The 16,643-nt window shown below is 39.2% G+C and overlaps 1 protein-coding gene across 9 annotated transcripts in view; it reads left to right on the top strand.

The window, feature by feature from the left end:
* Positions 1 to 16,643, top strand: part of ASAH2 (N-acylsphingosine amidohydrolase 2) — a 91,503-nt gene that overhangs the window by 25,555 nt on the left and 49,305 nt on the right. For 8 of the 9 annotated variants that reach the window (XM_057505871.1, XM_036924023.2, XM_036924028.2 and 5 more), the window contains 4 exons: positions 3,228 to 3,377; positions 9,835 to 10,011; positions 11,240 to 11,367; positions 12,526 to 12,603. In XM_057505871.1, coding sequence (XP_057361854.1) covers positions 3,228 to 3,377; positions 9,835 to 10,011; positions 11,240 to 11,367; positions 12,526 to 12,603 — 533 coding nt within the window. Of the gene's footprint in view, positions 1 to 3,227; positions 3,378 to 9,834; positions 10,012 to 11,239; positions 11,368 to 12,525; positions 12,604 to 16,643 lie in introns of those variants that run through there. The other variant, XM_036924031.2, reaches the window with a different exon arrangement.

The raw sequence follows: 16,643 nt of genomic DNA on the forward strand, positions 1-16,643 counted from the left end.
TTTTTCAAGAGAAGCCAGGAAATCTCTGTATTAAAGATCTGAGGATTTATTGTTATTTTTTTTTCATATTTTTAAATATGTTTGATATACGATATTATATTGGTTTCAGGTATATAACATAGTGGTTCAACAGTTATATACATTGTTAAATGCTCACCCCAACTAATTACCTCTAGGTCAATCCATGTTGTTGCAAATGGCAGTATTTCTTTCTTTCTTTTGTCTGAATAATATTTCATTTTGTATATGTACCACATCTTTATCCATTCACTACTGATGAACACTTTGGTTGCTTCCATATCTTGGCTATTATAAGTAATGCAGCAATAAAGATAGGGTGCCTATATGTTTTCACATCAGAGATTGTGTTTTCTTCAGGTAAATTCCTAGAAGTGAAATGACCTGGTTGTATGGTATCTCTATTTTCAGTTTTTTGAAGATGCTTCATACTTCTTTCCACAGTGGCTGTAACACTTTACATTCCCACCCATAGTGTAAGAGGGTTCTCTTTTTTATCAACACTTGTTACTTTTCTTCTCTTTTGGGTAGTAGGCATTCTGACTGGTATAAGGTAATACCTCATTGTGGTTTTGATTCACATTTCCCTGATAATTAATGATGTGAAGCATCTTTTCATGTGCCTGTTGGCCATCTGAATTTCTTCTTTGGAAAAATGTCTGTTTAGGTCCTCTGCCCATTTTTTAATTGAATTGGGTTATTTGGTTTTTTGGTATTGTGTTATATGAGTTCTTTATATATTTTGGATGTTAATCCCTTATCAGATATATCATTTGCAACTATAGTCTCCTCCCATACTGCAGGTTGCCTTTTTGTTTTGTTGATGGTGTCCTTTGCTGTACAGAGCTCTTTAGTTTGATGTAGTCCCACTTGTTAATTTTTGTTTTTGTTTCCCTTGCCCAGGAAGACATGTCCAGAAAAAAATTGCTCATATTTATGTTCAAGAGATTTTTGCCTATGTTTTCTTTAAAGAGTTGTATGGTTTCATGTCATATATTTAGGTTTTTGATCCATTTAGTTTACTTTTGTGTATGGTATTAGGAAGAAATTCAGTTTCATTCTCTTGCATGCACCATTTATTAAAGAGACTGTCTTTTCCCCATTGTATATTCTTTTGTCATATATTAATTGACCATATAAGTGTGGGTTTATTTCTGGACTGCCTATTCTGTTCCATTGATCTGTGTGCCTGTTCTTGTGCTAGTACCATACTGTTTTTATTACTGTAGCTTTGTAGTATAGCTTGAAGTCAGGAAGTGTGGTACCCAAGCTTTGTTGTAATTTCTCAAGATTGCTTTGACTATTCAGGGTCTTTTGTGGTTCCATGTAAATTTTGCTCTAGTTCATTGGAAAATGCCATTGGTATTTTGATGGGGATTGCACTGAATCTGTAAATTGCTTTGGGCTGGATGGTCATTTTGACAATATTAATTCTTCTTATCCATGATAATGGGATAACTTTTCATTTATTTGTGTCTTCTTCCATTTCTTTTGTGAGAGTCTTACAGTTTTCAGAGTACAGGTCTTTCACCTCTTGGTTTGATTTATTTCCAAGTATGTTATTCTTTTTTGATGCAACTATAAATGGAATTGTTTCCTTGATTTCTTTTTCTGCTAGTTCCTTTTTAGTATATAAAATTGCAACAGGTTTCTGTATATTGACTTTGCAAACTACAACTTTGCTGAATCTAGTTATTAGTTCTAATAGTAGTTTGGGGGGAGTCTTTAGTGTTTTCTATATACAGTATCATGTCATCTGCAAATAATGACAGTTTTACTTCCTCTTTACCAATTTAGATGCCTTTTATCTATTTTTCTTGTGTTATTATTGTAGCTAGCACCTCCAGTACTATGTTGAATAAAAGTGGTATGAGTGGGTATCCTGGTCTGGTTCCTCATTTTAGAGGAAAAGCTTTTAGCTTTTCATCATTGAGTATGATATTAGCTGTGGGTTTGTTGTATATGTCCTTTATTATGTTGAGATATGTTCCCTCTATACCCATTTTGTTGAGAGGTTTTATCATGAATGAATGTTGAATATTGTCAAATGCTTTTTCAGCATCTATTGAGATGATCATGTGGTTTTTATTCTCCCTTCCTTTTGTTAATGTGGTGTATCACATTGATTGATTTACAAATATTAAACCTTCCTTGAACCAATGGAATAAACTCCACTTGGTTGTGATGGGTGAACCTTTTGATGTATTTTTGTTCAGTTTGCTAATATTTTGTCGAGGAAAGAACTGAGGATGTACATCACTCAATTGGAAAAATGTAGGCAGGTCTACTTAAAACCAGGAACCTGGTGTAGACCAACACTGTGTATGCCAAGTAAAGCACTTGTATGGGTCAGGTGTGGCCTTTTGGCTGCCTGTGTGCAACTTCTTGGCTGTGATGTTGGAAATATCCATTTACATCAACCCTTCCCTAAGAAACCAGAGCATGAGTTTGTCTAATGGGATTTTCTCCCTTCCTTTATAAGTAATTGTTAGATTCTATGAATTATTTTTTGCTGTCTGGTTAGAAAAGTGACTCTGGAATCTGAACTCAAAATGAACTCTTACGTGAGGGGTAAAACAAGTGCTACAGGGAGTATTCTGAGGATCTGGGTATAGCTTTTATGGGTAGGTTTTATGGCATGGTGGGACAGGAGGCTGGGGATATTTGATCCAATTTAGCTGAGGGAGGGACAGCATGGTAGAAGCCAGGGTGAGATACGCTCAGTAAGGATTACTTAATCATAAAGAAACCATTTTCTTCAGAAAAAAAGGAAACTCACACACAAAATAACCAAAGTGAGGGAACTGTCAGTCTTCAGGATATTCCTGGAAATGTGAGATGATGATAGGGGAACTATTTCCTTCTGTAGTACCTGAGACAGTCAGAAAAAAGGTTCTGTTTAAAAAACAGAAAAGCCCTGAAAGGTCCCCAGGATAGTAACAGAATTCCTGAGCCACCCCAGCCCAGGCTAGTGAACAGCTTCTGCCAACTCAATCGTTACTTTGCCTTTGCAGTTTTCTACACAAAAGAGTAAATCCTCTTTCACGTTGGTTTTATTCTTGAAAACACACGTATTATCTCAGAACCACAGTGTCATGTGGATTGTTTTTCTTTGCCTTTCCTAAAAAGTCTAGGCTTGTATGGTTTAGCCTGGTTTTTGGCAGCAGGAGAGTGAGATGGAGTGACTCTGATTCTCTCTTCTTCTTTAGATGGGCTACGGCAAAGTTGGCCAGAATGCACGGGGCATCCTCACAAGGCTGTACAGTCGTGCTTTTGCTATCATGGAACCTGATGGGTCAAATCGAATGGTGTTTGTCAGCATTGACATAGGCATGGTATCCCAACGACTCAGGCTGGAGGTAGGTGATGAATCTAAGAAAGAAACTACATGATTTAAAAGTGGGTGAATATGAAAGGAACTAATTCCCCTAGTCTCTCATCCTGTGAGTCCTACTACTCTCAACATTATAAGCTCTTGATGATCCAGCAAACTATTATACAAGGAGAATGAGCCTCATTATTCCATTCTAAGTCATTTTGGTAAAAACTTGCTTTCAGTTCTGCTAATGGCTCATAATCGTTATCAGTGCTAATGTTTTTTGAAAGCCTATTATGTTCAGGTGACCTTAACATACATTCTCTCATTGAATCTTCTTTGTTAGAAGTCTGAGAGCACCGATTAACCACTAACCCTTCCCTCAATTTTTTAGACAATTAAGAACAGATGCAAGGAAGCAGATGAGATTAAAATACAACACTGAAATGAGGTTGGCCATCCATTGTTGAAGTGGAGTGGTTGACACGTGAAGATTTCATTACTATTCTGATTATTTTTGTATGTGTTTGAAAATGCCCACAATAAAATTTAAAAAGAATACAATGTCTTAATCTTTAAACTATATCATAATATATGTCAGGCTCATCTATGATTTTCTCCAAATTTGGACTGTGTTACCCACCTGTAGGGAAAGTTGAGCTTAGCAGGAAGTGTGTGGAGGTCCTACATAGGCAGCCAGAGAGTGAGAGGGGGAGGGAGAGAGGGAAATAGAGTGACAGACATGAACTTCCAGATGTCTCTCTCTAGGCCAGTTTCTAGGCCCTGACCCAGTTAATTTTGGTATGGGATCAGGTCACAGAAAGAGAACGTGCTCTCTTAACGTCTGCTCACATATTCACAGATGTGAGAAAGAGGAGAATCTGGAGAACCAAGAGCAATGGCCGTTAAATGTCTGTCATTCAGGGTATATTCTCTCAATCTCACCTGTTAAACACTTTGCTCCTCCTGCTGTGGGAAGGAGCCAGAGAGAGGGATGAGGAGAGGGTCTATAAGCATTTCTCCAATGTCGCTCCCTCTTGGGGAGTAGAATCGAAACCTCTCCCATTTTTGGAAACATGAGGAGCAGGGGATTAAGGGTTCCCCCTTACACACTTACAACAAAACTGTGAGGTGGGTCTGTTGTTTTCCCCATTTTATGGATAAGGAAACTGAGTCTTAGAGAAGGTAAGTAACTTTCCCAAATTCCCTAATATAGGAAATAGCAGAGCTGGGTTCTGAATACATGTATTCCTGATACCAGAGCCCACATTCTTAAAGTGATGTTATTCTATTACCTTGGAGGAAAAAAATATATTGACCCTACTTTTTGCAAGGTACTTGGCCAGTCACTTTAGGACGTACACACTAAGTGAGTCATAATCCATGTGCCCTGTGAGCTCTGTACCTGGTTGGGGGATAGGAGGAAGGGCTGTATCAGAAATACACAAATAGCTATAATTCACTGGGCTAAAGCACGGTGGCATATTAGTTATCTATCACTGTGCCTAAAATATAGTGACTTTTAAAAGCCAACATTCATTGTTGACCCATTCATCTGTGGGTCATGAATTCAGCACTGGTTTAACTATGTGGTTCTGATTCAAGTACCTTGAAATCAAGATGTTGGCAAAGGCTGCAGTCATCTGAGGACTTGACTGGGGCTCGAGGAGCCACTTCCAAGCTGAGTCACTCGTGGCTGTTGGCAGAAGCCCTCAGCTCCCCACCCCCTATATCCTCAGGACAGAGCAGCTGGCTCCCCTCAGTGAATACCTCAGGATGAAGAGCAGGGAAAAAGGGTCAGAAGTTACACACCGTCACTCTCACCCTGTTCTGTTCATTAGAAGCAAGTCACTGAGTCCAGTTCAGATGCAGGGGTAGGAAAGTTAAGCTTTAGCCTCTTAAAAGGAGATCTATCAAAGAATTTGTGGCCATATAGTATTTTAAAACCACCACAGTGGAATTCAGGAAATGGAAATTAGGGAAAAATATTTCACAGTGGATGTGACACTTGAATGGGCAAAATTTTAAATGCTCAACATGGGAAGGAGAAATATCAGAAGGAGAGGACAATATGACTGTAAGGAGACAAAGGCAAGGAATGGAGACTTTTCTTTGAAGGGACAGAGAGGAGTTCTATTAGGTCACACATAAGCATGTGTAGAGGAAGAAAGTTCCTATGGCCAGGATTCTCACCCGACCCTGGTTGGCTTGCTCACTGCACATGTGGGGACAATACGTTATTATTGACTCTAAAGAGCTCTGCCCAGTGCTCTGGGCTACAAGCTGCGGGAGAGCAGAGGCTGGAGTGGTGGCAGCACCAAGGACAGAGACTGAGAGGGCTTTGGGGGCAGAGAGGCCCAGAGGCAAAGACCGGCTTGCTGCGGGCCGACTTGCTCTGAGGTAGATGGGATTCCAGGGCTTGACCTGCCACCATGGGCATAAAGTTAGCTATAATCCCTTTCACTCCAAGAACATCATATTGTCATTTTTCAGTCTTACTGAATCAAGAGTAAAGTTGCCTGGGGCTGAAACCCATTGGCAAGGCAGCATGTAATTAGAGAAGTACCTGGGAGGTGTGTTGGTCATAACTGTAGAGGGTCTGGGATCACAGTTTATTTTAAATGTGATTTCTATGGAACTTTTGAGCAGAGAAGTGATGCAAACACAACTTTGCATTAGGATGGTTAATCGGACAGTGATTGATGTGGATTGTAATAGACTGGTACCAAGATGCGTATGTGGACATAGGTGTAGGTAAGGATATAAACTGGCAGATTCCTTAATATCAAGGCTCTATTGGTGAGGGTCCAGCTGGGAAAATAGTAATCACACTAGATATTTCAAATGGAGGCGATTTAATACAGGGGAGTTTTACAATGCATTGGAAGGCTGCAAGAATCAGAGAGGGAAGCAAGGGTAGCGGGAAGGATTTTAACTTTGCCTGGAAATGTCCCCTATATCTTGTGAGGCTGACACAAAGATCTTAAACCCAAGAGGTGGCAGACTACATGGTAATAAGAGGTAAATTAAATGCTAATGAGATTAAGGGATGAGTAGACATAAAAGCTAACACATAGTTCCCAGGATGAGTCAAACATTGTTTTAAGTGCTTTACAGAGTAAATAATTAAATCCTCCAAGCAACAGTATAAGAGAGGTCCTATTATTGTATGATTTGACCGACAGGGAAAACAAATTGCAGAGGATCAAGTGACAGTCTAAGATTGCTCAGTTTACCAAGATTACCAGTCCAAGATTTCCCACCCAGGAACTGTCAGAACAGGGATTCAAATATAGGATTCTGGATTCTCGAGCCCAAGCTCATTATCACTGCACTCTACTGTTTTTTGGAGGAATGCAAGGTGCTTCTGATTGAGATATGGTGGGGTCATTAGCAGAAATAGGACGGTCAAATGGTAGACTTTGTGGGTGGAGTGTGGAAGGGGGAGGGGTTTAATGTGTTGGGTTGTAGATGCTATCAAGTCAATAGTGGGCACCATTTAAGCATTCCTTCCTATTTTTACTTCACCATACAATGAGACCCAGCAGGAAGGCCTTTAAAGGAACCCATTTAGTCATTCCAAGTTAATTCAGGGGCAGGGGTGAAAAACCAACGTAGCTATAAGTGCCATAACGCTTATTTATATAACACCTGGTTGTAGGTGGGTTCTCAGTCTCCGCTTTAAGATTGATGAAATTTCCAGCATGCAGTGAAGATGAAGGAAGGTCTCTGCACAGTGAAGCAGAGCAGGAAAACAGAATGACTTTCTAGTTCTTTCTATGTCTTGTTCCCAAGAGTGTCAGTCATAGGAAGTGGAATGACAACTAAGGTCAAGGAAGTGAACTATAGACATGAATGTCACTTCATTATGTTAAAATACCCCTCCTTTCATGAAGTAGGAAACATGCTATTTATAATGACTATTTGCACACACTATTATTAGGTGATTGAGTTTTTAATTTCTTTTTCTTTTCTTTTCTTCTCCCCAGAAGTCCCATATGTCTGACTTCACATCAGAGATTGTAGTTTAGGGTGAAATTTCTGTGAGCTGTTTTTAGTCTTTTTCTTTTTGTTTTAAAATTCAAGATTCAAAATTTATATCTTTTTAAGAGTTTGAGTTTTGAAGAAACCTGAAGAAATGCACTTAATTCTAAAATCCTAACATGATAGGTCTTCAGGAATAAAAATAAGGTAAGGTTCAGGGAGCTTTAAAGTTGAATTTTTTTTTTCTTACTACCTTCTTGTCTTGGTCAGAGAATTGTGAGAAGATAACCTTTAACTTCAGTTAGGCTTTCATGGTGTCCCCTCATTGATCACTTCCCTTTCTCCTTACAGATATTTCTTCTTCATGAGAGTAGTAGTTACTCTGTCGAGGACTATGTAAGAGTGATGAAGCCTTTGGGCTAGAGTTAGGTTCAAAGAGAAGGAACATGAAAACTTACTGGTATGGAGAATGTGGACTTCTTGGTCAGAGGGATGTTAGTCTGTTCACATAATATTTCCTTTCCACATTTGTTTGGTATTGCAGGTATGGTACCTAGCACTTGGTGTCTAGGGCATGGAGAGGTTAATGAAGCAAGATAATTTGTAAGATCTTCTTCATGACTCACTGAGCACATGACTGGAAGGAGGATGGTGTAGCTGTTCACCTAAAATAGAAGAGGTTGAATGGATGTCTTTCTATGTTTTAAGTGTATAGTAAATAAGGGGCTACCACTGTGAGAACCATTTGTTAAATATTCAGAAACGTTGTGAGCTGGTTGTTAATCTTTTGGTAGCTTGAAATTGACTGTGGTGAGAATATTTATACCTTAGAAATTGGCAAAAAGTATAAGTGAGGCCTTTTCCTTCAGAGAGACCGTGTATTGGTAGACCACTGCCTATTGCCATATCCAAGGAACACAGCAGTGCCCATCAAAACAGGCATTCTTGTTTTGCTAAGACACAGAGGTGGATTCAGAATCCTTCTGAACATACTGCTCCTGACCACAACAACCAATAAATGGGACTGAGTGCACGAGACAAGCTGTATTTGCCCTCTCTGCTGTAAGTGAGCTTTCATCGTTGTCCCTGGTATTAGGTGACAGTATCTGACATTGAGGAAGGTTGCTTTGGGTTTGAGACTTTTGCTGCTTTGTTTTAATGACTTTTGATTCAAAACATCTTTCACAAGGAAGCTACAATAATACTAAGCTTTAGATTGCAGCTGATTAAGGCGTGATCAGAAATATGTGCTCAGAAACATTACTAATCTTCTCTCTATTGTTTCCTTGGTGTGTAGGTACCATACGAAGACACTAAACATGCGTTTGGATGTCTATTGATTGATTAATTCAATGAACATTTATTGAATCTCTTTATCTTAGTTATCTATATACAACAAGCCATCCAGAAAACTTAGTGGTTTAAAGAACATGTATTATTGCTCAGGATTTCTGTGGGTCAGGAATCCCAGAGTGGCTGGGTTGGGTCATTCTGACTTAATGTTAAAACAGAAGTCACATATCATCACTTCTTTGTCAGGAGGTTAAACTTAGATGTTGGCTAGGGTGGCAGTTGTTTGAAGGCTTGACTGAGGCTGAAGGATCTCCTTCTAAGGTTGTTCATCCACGTGGTTAGCAAGTCTGTGCTGATAAAATGGTTCCTTCACACAGGGCCTCTCCACAGGATAGGCAGCGTGTCCTTAGATCATAGCGGCTGGCTTATGCCAGACCAGTAAGGATAATGGTCTGTGTCGGGAGTGTTGAGTTCTTCATTTTGGGAGGTGAGGCAGCAGAGCAGAGAGGCCTGTGTGCTGTCTGTCTGTCCACTGGCCCCAGGATGTTGCCCCCGGGTATTGCGCAACCAGCTTGCTCTCCTCATTTAAGCCTCTGAGGAAAGGTAACATCTCTGGTAAGAGCTTTTCTCATGAACACCCATCCCTCTCTTTTCAAACCCTACTCAGCAATATTTTCTTCATAGCATTTGTCACTGTAGAATTATCACATTACACACTCATCTGTTTCTTTTCTTTCTCCCTCATTAATATAGAAACTTCTTCAGGGTAGGAACCTCATATATTCCCAGTATTTAGAACAGCACCTGGAAATGAAATACTCTATGTGGAGTGATGAATAGGTATGAGTAGTGGTTCCATGGTTAGAGAGAGTCTTGGATCTGGGGTCTGGCTTTGCTGTTTGTTAGGTCAGTGGGCAAATTATAACTTCTGTGAACTTCAATGTTCTTAGCTAAAATATAGGGTTAAAAATACCTACCTCTTGGAGTTATTATAAAGATTTTTAAATGATGTAATATATGTAATACCTAATATTGTGCTTGTAAATGGCAAGAATCTATAAAATGATAGCTTTTGCAGTTGTTTCTCTGATGATGTGTCCAAGCATGGAACAAAGGGCCACTCGTCAGGGATGTCATTGATGGGGAACACTGATGGGGCTTATCAGAGCCCTCTCTTATATTATCTGTCTTCTTAGTTCTGTTTTTTTTTTTTTTCCTTGAAGGTCCTGAACAGACTGCAGAGTAAATACGGCTCCTTGTACAGAAGAGACAATGTCGTGCTGAGTGGCACTCACACACACTCCGGTCCAGCAGGATTCTTCCAGTATACTCTGTTTGTGATCGCCAGTGAAGGATTTAGCAATCGAACTTTTGAATACATCGTCAATGGCATTGTGAAGGTAGGCAAAGCCCCCCAAAGGTGGCTGATTTTCCCCCTTGCTGACAGGTGTTTTAGGAGTGGTTTGGTGTGATGTGGAGAGAGTCTTTATAGGATCTCAGTCTGAGCACAGTCTTAGCACCTGCCTCACTTTTCCCTTTCTGACTCCTTCGTAGCTTCTGGTCCTGAGCTGTGGGCTCTTAGGCCTGAGGTGCTGATTGACTAGGGGAGGGGATTCTATGGCAGTAAGCCTCCTGTAGTTCTCTAAAGAGACAGAAAATGTTTTGTATGTAAACTTTATAAATTATAGGGCCCCACATAGTCTGTTCTGCATACAAATTTACACAAAAAGAAACCTGCCAAGGAACCAATCTTTCCTTGTATTTTCCAAAGAGCATAAAGGAGAATCCAATTTATAAACACATGCCCTCATCTGTCAAGTCCTCTATAGTAGCTCTGGACCAACATGATATTCTGACCCACTTCCCTCGATCTCTCCCATTCCTGGTTTGGGTAACTTACTCCTCTCTCCACTGTATTGCAGCTTATTATTTTCTCACATAGGATCCTTGCTAATGTTCTCTTCATTCACTTGCCTTTCAGGTTTAGTCTCTTTCTACTTTTTCTCATAAAGTCACCCCTCAAATTTGGGGATCCATCTGGCAAAGGCAGAAATGTCTTTACAACAATGTTTTTCAAATTGTGGATAACAGTCTGTGAATGGCTTTATGAAGTCAATTTCATGGGTTGCAAGCATTAAAAAAGCAACTAAAGTAGATTGGAAAATACCACAGTGCCTAACGCATGGTGAGGGTGTGGTTGGCTTTGAACCTTTTGTTTTAGAATATGTATGTTAATGTGAATTAAGTTATGATGGAAAATGTATTGCTTAGTGTGGTTTTCAGTCAAAAAGTTTGAAAAACTCTACCTTGGGGGTGAGATGGAAAGGGTGGGGAAGGTGGAATACCTACATGTTAACAAATCTTGCCTCAGTTTTGGAGCTGTCCTGAGAGATTCAGGCGCTCATCAGCCCCGTGCTTCCCTATACACAGCCCTTCCTCTGTCTCAGTTCTGAAGGCCATTTCTGTTTTTCCCTAGAATGACACCAGCCATGTGATTCTCCAGCTTTCATCTCATAGTGGAGACAGGTTGGAGACAAAGGAAATTGTCCACAATTGTCCTCAGCATACTGACTAAGTCCTTTTCCACACCAAGATTTCTAAATTTTCAATTTTTTTTTAAAATCACAGAGCATTGAGATAGCACACAGAAATATGAAACCAGGCAAAATCTTTATCAATAAAGGAAACGTGGATGGTGTACAGATCAACCGAAGCCCTTATTCTTACCTTCAAAATCCTCCAACAGAGAGAGCCAGGTGAGGGGAGACGTTATCAGAATGAAATCATGTGCTTCCTTTAGGAAACAGCCATCAAATCTATGAACAAGGTTGTTACTTGATGAATATTGCAGGATCCTAAAAGGATATGAAAGCTAAAATGATTTAAAACCATGTCATAATCAGAGATGAGCAGAATTAAAAAGTGAATGCAGAGACACACCAACCTATGTATTTATCTTGCCTCTTTGCAGGCTGCTGGAGTCAGTTTGAATGTTTGAAGGATTCTGGGCTTTGGAATCAGGCACAACTGTGGACTCACCTTAGATTTATTACTTCGTAGCTGTGTGACCTTTAGTGATTTCTTTATCTCCATTCATTGGCTTTCAGCTCCTTCTTCTGAAAACTGGAGATAAAAATGTGCATAACATGTATTTGTTAAGTCAACAAATAGCTCTTCTTATTATGTTATTCAGAAGAAATCATCTTAGTCCTGAAGAATCTGGCCAGGGAAAGGAGATAAAAGAATAAAGAAACTGGAATGAAGAACAAGAAGTGAAAGTAGCATAACTGAGTGGAACAACTAAGGGAAATATTATTTTGTCTTTTTAAAATTGTTAAGTGCTCTATCAGGTTTAAGACAGAAGAGAAGTACTTGGCTCCTATGGCAGAGTGGAATAATAACTCAGTTTCAACTTGACCACTTGACATTTTAAATTTGACTGCATATTTTTCAATAGATTTCAAAGAAGCTGGTGTTTAGAAACTAATTTGATTTCTCTTGAAAGGACATAAAAGAACACTTTAAATTGTAAGTCATGAGTGTTTTCGATTTTGTGTATTCCCAGCTATTTTTAAGAGATTCTATTAAAATTTAATGTGAGTAGAAATTTCAAAGACAAATCCTTTTTGTAAGAAACACATATTTACTATATAGTAATATCAAATATATTACATAAAGATGTATATTTCATCTCCATTTAGCTGACCTAAGGCCCCTAACTCTGATCACAGGTGCAAACCATTTCTTTAGCCAAGGAAGGAGGCCCTGGATGCAGTCATAGGATTATACCATGTCAGGGAACCTCATTTACTGAAAGATGTTTTGGTTTTTTTGTGTCAGCTTCTACTGTTTGTCATGTTTGGTCTCCAGGTTTTAACACAGAACTAACTGAGTTTCTTTGTTTTTCTGACTAGGTATTCTTCAAATACAGACAAGGAAATGGTAGTCTTGAAAATGGTAGATTTGAATGGAAGTGACCTGGGCCTTATCAGGTATCTAACTTTAAAAAAAAGTTCTCTTTAGGTTAACTTACCTTAATTACTGGATTGGGATAGGGGAGAGACTAGTATAGTGGCAGCAAAGGCTGAGAAATAGTTGAATGGTTAAAAGTCCAGATTTGGGAGTCAAATACATCTAGGATCCAGACATAGGCCTTGGGGTGAGGTTCTAAGCTTCCCAGGGCTTAGTTTCTCACCTGTAAAACAGAGCTATTTTAAGGATTACATAAATGAGTGATCTGAGTGATGAAGTTCAGCAGTGTCTGGCATGTGATATAAAGACTTAGTAAATGTTAATGTTCATTACTATATCAAAATACCATATATGGAACTTCCAGGATAATGGACAATTGCAGAGTCCAGCTCTGCAATCCCGCCAAACGTGAGAGGAGTGGGTGGGAGATGCAAGAAAAACCAGAGGTCAAAGTTGGGATCCGGAGGTCCACAGACCGCTGATGGCAGACCAGTGGTTCAGTTTTAATTTTTTGCCCAACTTATATACACAGGCTGACTTCCATGTGCTGCCCACTATGTTTGCTTCTGGCTTTTCTCAGAACTCTTCCTGTTGCCTTTTAAGCTCATAGCCTGCAGCTCTTTTTGTACTTCTTCTTCAGCTGGGATCAGGGAAAGCAAGATGTTCCCTGAACTGTCTTGCAGGATGTGGGGCTTTGCCTCTCACACCCGGCTCTCCACAGACAATTCTGTCTTAGCAAAACGAGGTAACGAACTGAGCAACCATGCAAGTGATTATGGGTCTGAGATTATGTACCTGAGTTTTTCCAAGAGGATTAAGGTAACTTTGATGTAGGACAATGCCAGTTAGTGATGAAAGTAGAATCGAGACCACCTAGAGGAAGCAGATGAGGTAAAATTACAGCTTGGCACAGATCTGAGTTGTTTTTTATATAAGAAAACCTGTGGATTTTGTTTTCTTCAAAAAGAAAGCATTTGCATGTATATGGGCTTTTGGTTGCTACAATTAGACTGACTCAGGAATTGATGGGTAGGTAACAGTGCCAGACACTTTGACGTGTGAACTTCCAAGAGATGCAGAAATGCCACAAGAAAGTACGCCACAGTGTGTGGGGGCTGGAGTTCAGTGGGTTCCCTCGGAGCTCTCATCATTTTTAGTGTGTGACTTTGGCTAAATTACTTAACTGCTCTGTGTCTCAGTTTTCTTACTGTAAAATTTGGAGATAAGATGAGTCCTTAAAATGTTGGTAATCAGTGTTAGTAATGGTGGTAGAGGTCTCCTAGGTAAAATTAAGAAATATCTAAGTAAAAGTTTTTTTTTTCTTCTATGTGAGTCAAATTAACAGCAAGTTAAAAGTAGTAAGATGCAGAGAAAAACATGACAGACTCTGACTCACTGTTCAGGTACCAGAACTGGCCCTGGAGAACAGCACGATGGTGAGGAGTTCAGGGTTTAGGGTTTAGGTATAAGTTTTAGGACTTGGGTTCAATCCCAGCCATGCTACTTACTAACCCTGTGGCCTGGGAAAAGTAACTTATCTACATTACCTCAACTATTCCATTTGAAATAGAAATAACAATACCTCATAGGGTTGTTTGAAGATTAAATGAGATAATGTGCATAAATCTCTAGTCTGTGCCTGACATAAAAAAGAATTTAATAGCTGAAAGGTAAGAAGCAGAATAATATTCTACTTCTAAAAACTCTGTTATTCGCATATCAGAGTGCTTGAAATTCTTAGCACTGGAGTTACTTTTTTTGAGTTTAAAGTGAGGTCATTAAAAACTCCCTGATTAAATAAACTTTTTAAATATGGGTTGATGTACTAGGACTCCTTCTTCCATTATAATTAATTCATCTATTGATTAATTGCCATCTAGCATCTAACTTAATAGACTTTCTAAATGTCAGACATGCAATTCTGTGCTTGGGGTATGTTATGATGTATAAGGCATGGTTCCTATCTTCAAGGGTCTTGATGGCTTGTGGGGTGAGTGGGGCAGGACAGACAGACAGATAGACACATATCATAATGTAAATCAGATGGCCATCAGTGCTATCACCTGAGCATAAATAAATGCTGTGGGAATTTGAAGGAGGTAGTACTGGGTTCTACTTGGGTGCATTGTGGAAGGCTTCAAACAGAAAATGACATTTGAACTCAACCTGAGGAGCCATGGGATTTCTCTTGGACTCACGAGAAAGCAATGAGTTTTGAGGTCAGAGTGTGGGCTAGGTCAGGAGCAAGTGAGAGAGGAATCTGAAAAGGTAAGCTAGCTCTGGATTGTGGAACACTTCTGTGGAGAATTCAGTTAGGAGATGGTCAAGGTAAGAGCAGACATCAGTGACTAGTTAGAATCTCAGAATTGTTGGGGGAAGAAAGTGGCTTTACCCTTATAGGTTCTACTTAATTTTAGGCTGATTGACTGAGACCATCCATGATTCCTTTAACTAGCTTCTGAATCATTTAACAATGCCAACAGAAAACTAAAAAATGCTATCGTTTTTGGCAGGTATTCTCTACTTCCTTGCATGTAACTATATTTATAGACACATATCTAGAAGTACTAGGGGCAACTGTCAAGGTTATAACAACTCTTTTCCATCTGCTGTGCTTAACACCCTGTGATAATTTTCTATTGTTTCTATAGCTGCCATATGTTACCCTTGATGTAATTGATCCTGTAGTTGCTTCTTGTTGCATAGTGATAATTGCTCTTTGAGTACATTAAAAATGATCCAAACCATAAAGCCAAATCTGGGCTGCTAAGTAACTCAGCCACCACATGTAAGTGCCCACTGTTACACAGAATCCCTAGGTATGAGTTGTTTGCAAGTACAGAATTTCCGATTTATGGAGCATGGAGATTATCTAGTTCAAACTTCAGCTGAGGCCCAGAAAGATTATGTGACCTGCCTAATGTCACAGGCAAGATTATTCTCTTCACAGTGAAAACCATATTGAAGCTCATAATTTATTCCTACCCTCTATCACTTTTGTTTTCATTTCTTCATTCAGTAAGTCTGCACTGGCCACCTACTATGTGCCATGCATAACTTCCCAGTCCTTGGAAGGATGAAATTCTTCTGGCTATGAAATCAGGAATGAAATATCTTAGAATAAATACCTGTGCCTGTGCTCCTTGAGCAAATCCCTTCAGCTCTCTGAGACTCACTTTGCACATTCCTCAAATGTAGATGTAACATCATCTCTCCACACAGAGATTATTATTAACTCATTCATTTTTTAAATATTGTGGACTGTATGTGTCATGAATTGAGACAGTACTCTAGATAACTGATGAGCAAAAATAGATATAGATGTTGTCATTATAGAATTTACAATTTACTGATGGAGACAAAAGGTATTCAACAGTCATACAAATACATGTATAATTATAATTGGGTTATGATACAAATATATACATATTTATAGGTATGTACAGTTCTCTTAAAGGGATTTGACCTGGTCAGAGAGATTGGGGAAGGCGTCCCTGAGGAAGTGACAGAACTAAAAACCAAAGAAAGGGTAAGAATTGACTGGCCAAATGGGGGGAAAAAAGAACACTTAGCATTGATAGACAAGCACATGCAAAAGTCCAGTGGCTCATTTGAGGACCTGATAGAAGGTCTGTGTGGCTGGAGTGCAGAGGACAGTGGGTCAGGGTGTTGTGAGTTAAAGTTAGAAGTAGAAATTTGATGCCATGATCAAGATTTTGGTTTTCATACCAAGGAAAATGGAAAATTATTAATATTTTAAGGTAGGATTGGTAACTGGGGCTCTCAAAGGGTTAGGAAGAGTGGTGACATGAGGAAGAAAATAGAATTATGGGCATGAAACTATTCCACAAGTCATTAAGTCCTCTTCAGTTGTAGGCCAGCATTTGCTTCTGTTGATTCATCTATGTAAGGAAAATACTTCTATCTTTTTGCCTGACACTCCTCTATGCAGAAATACGAAATGATTTTTCTCCAAATGTAGAGAATACATTTGGGATATTCTGAATTATGAATCAAAATGTAAGATGTGTAGCTTTCACAAATTTCACTTTGGGCGACT

The sequence above is a fragment of the Manis pentadactyla genome, chromosome 8, assembly GCF_030020395.1.
Source record: "Manis pentadactyla isolate mManPen7 chromosome 8, mManPen7.hap1, whole genome shotgun sequence".
Taxonomy (NCBI): domain Eukaryota; kingdom Metazoa; phylum Chordata; class Mammalia; order Pholidota; family Manidae; genus Manis; species Manis pentadactyla.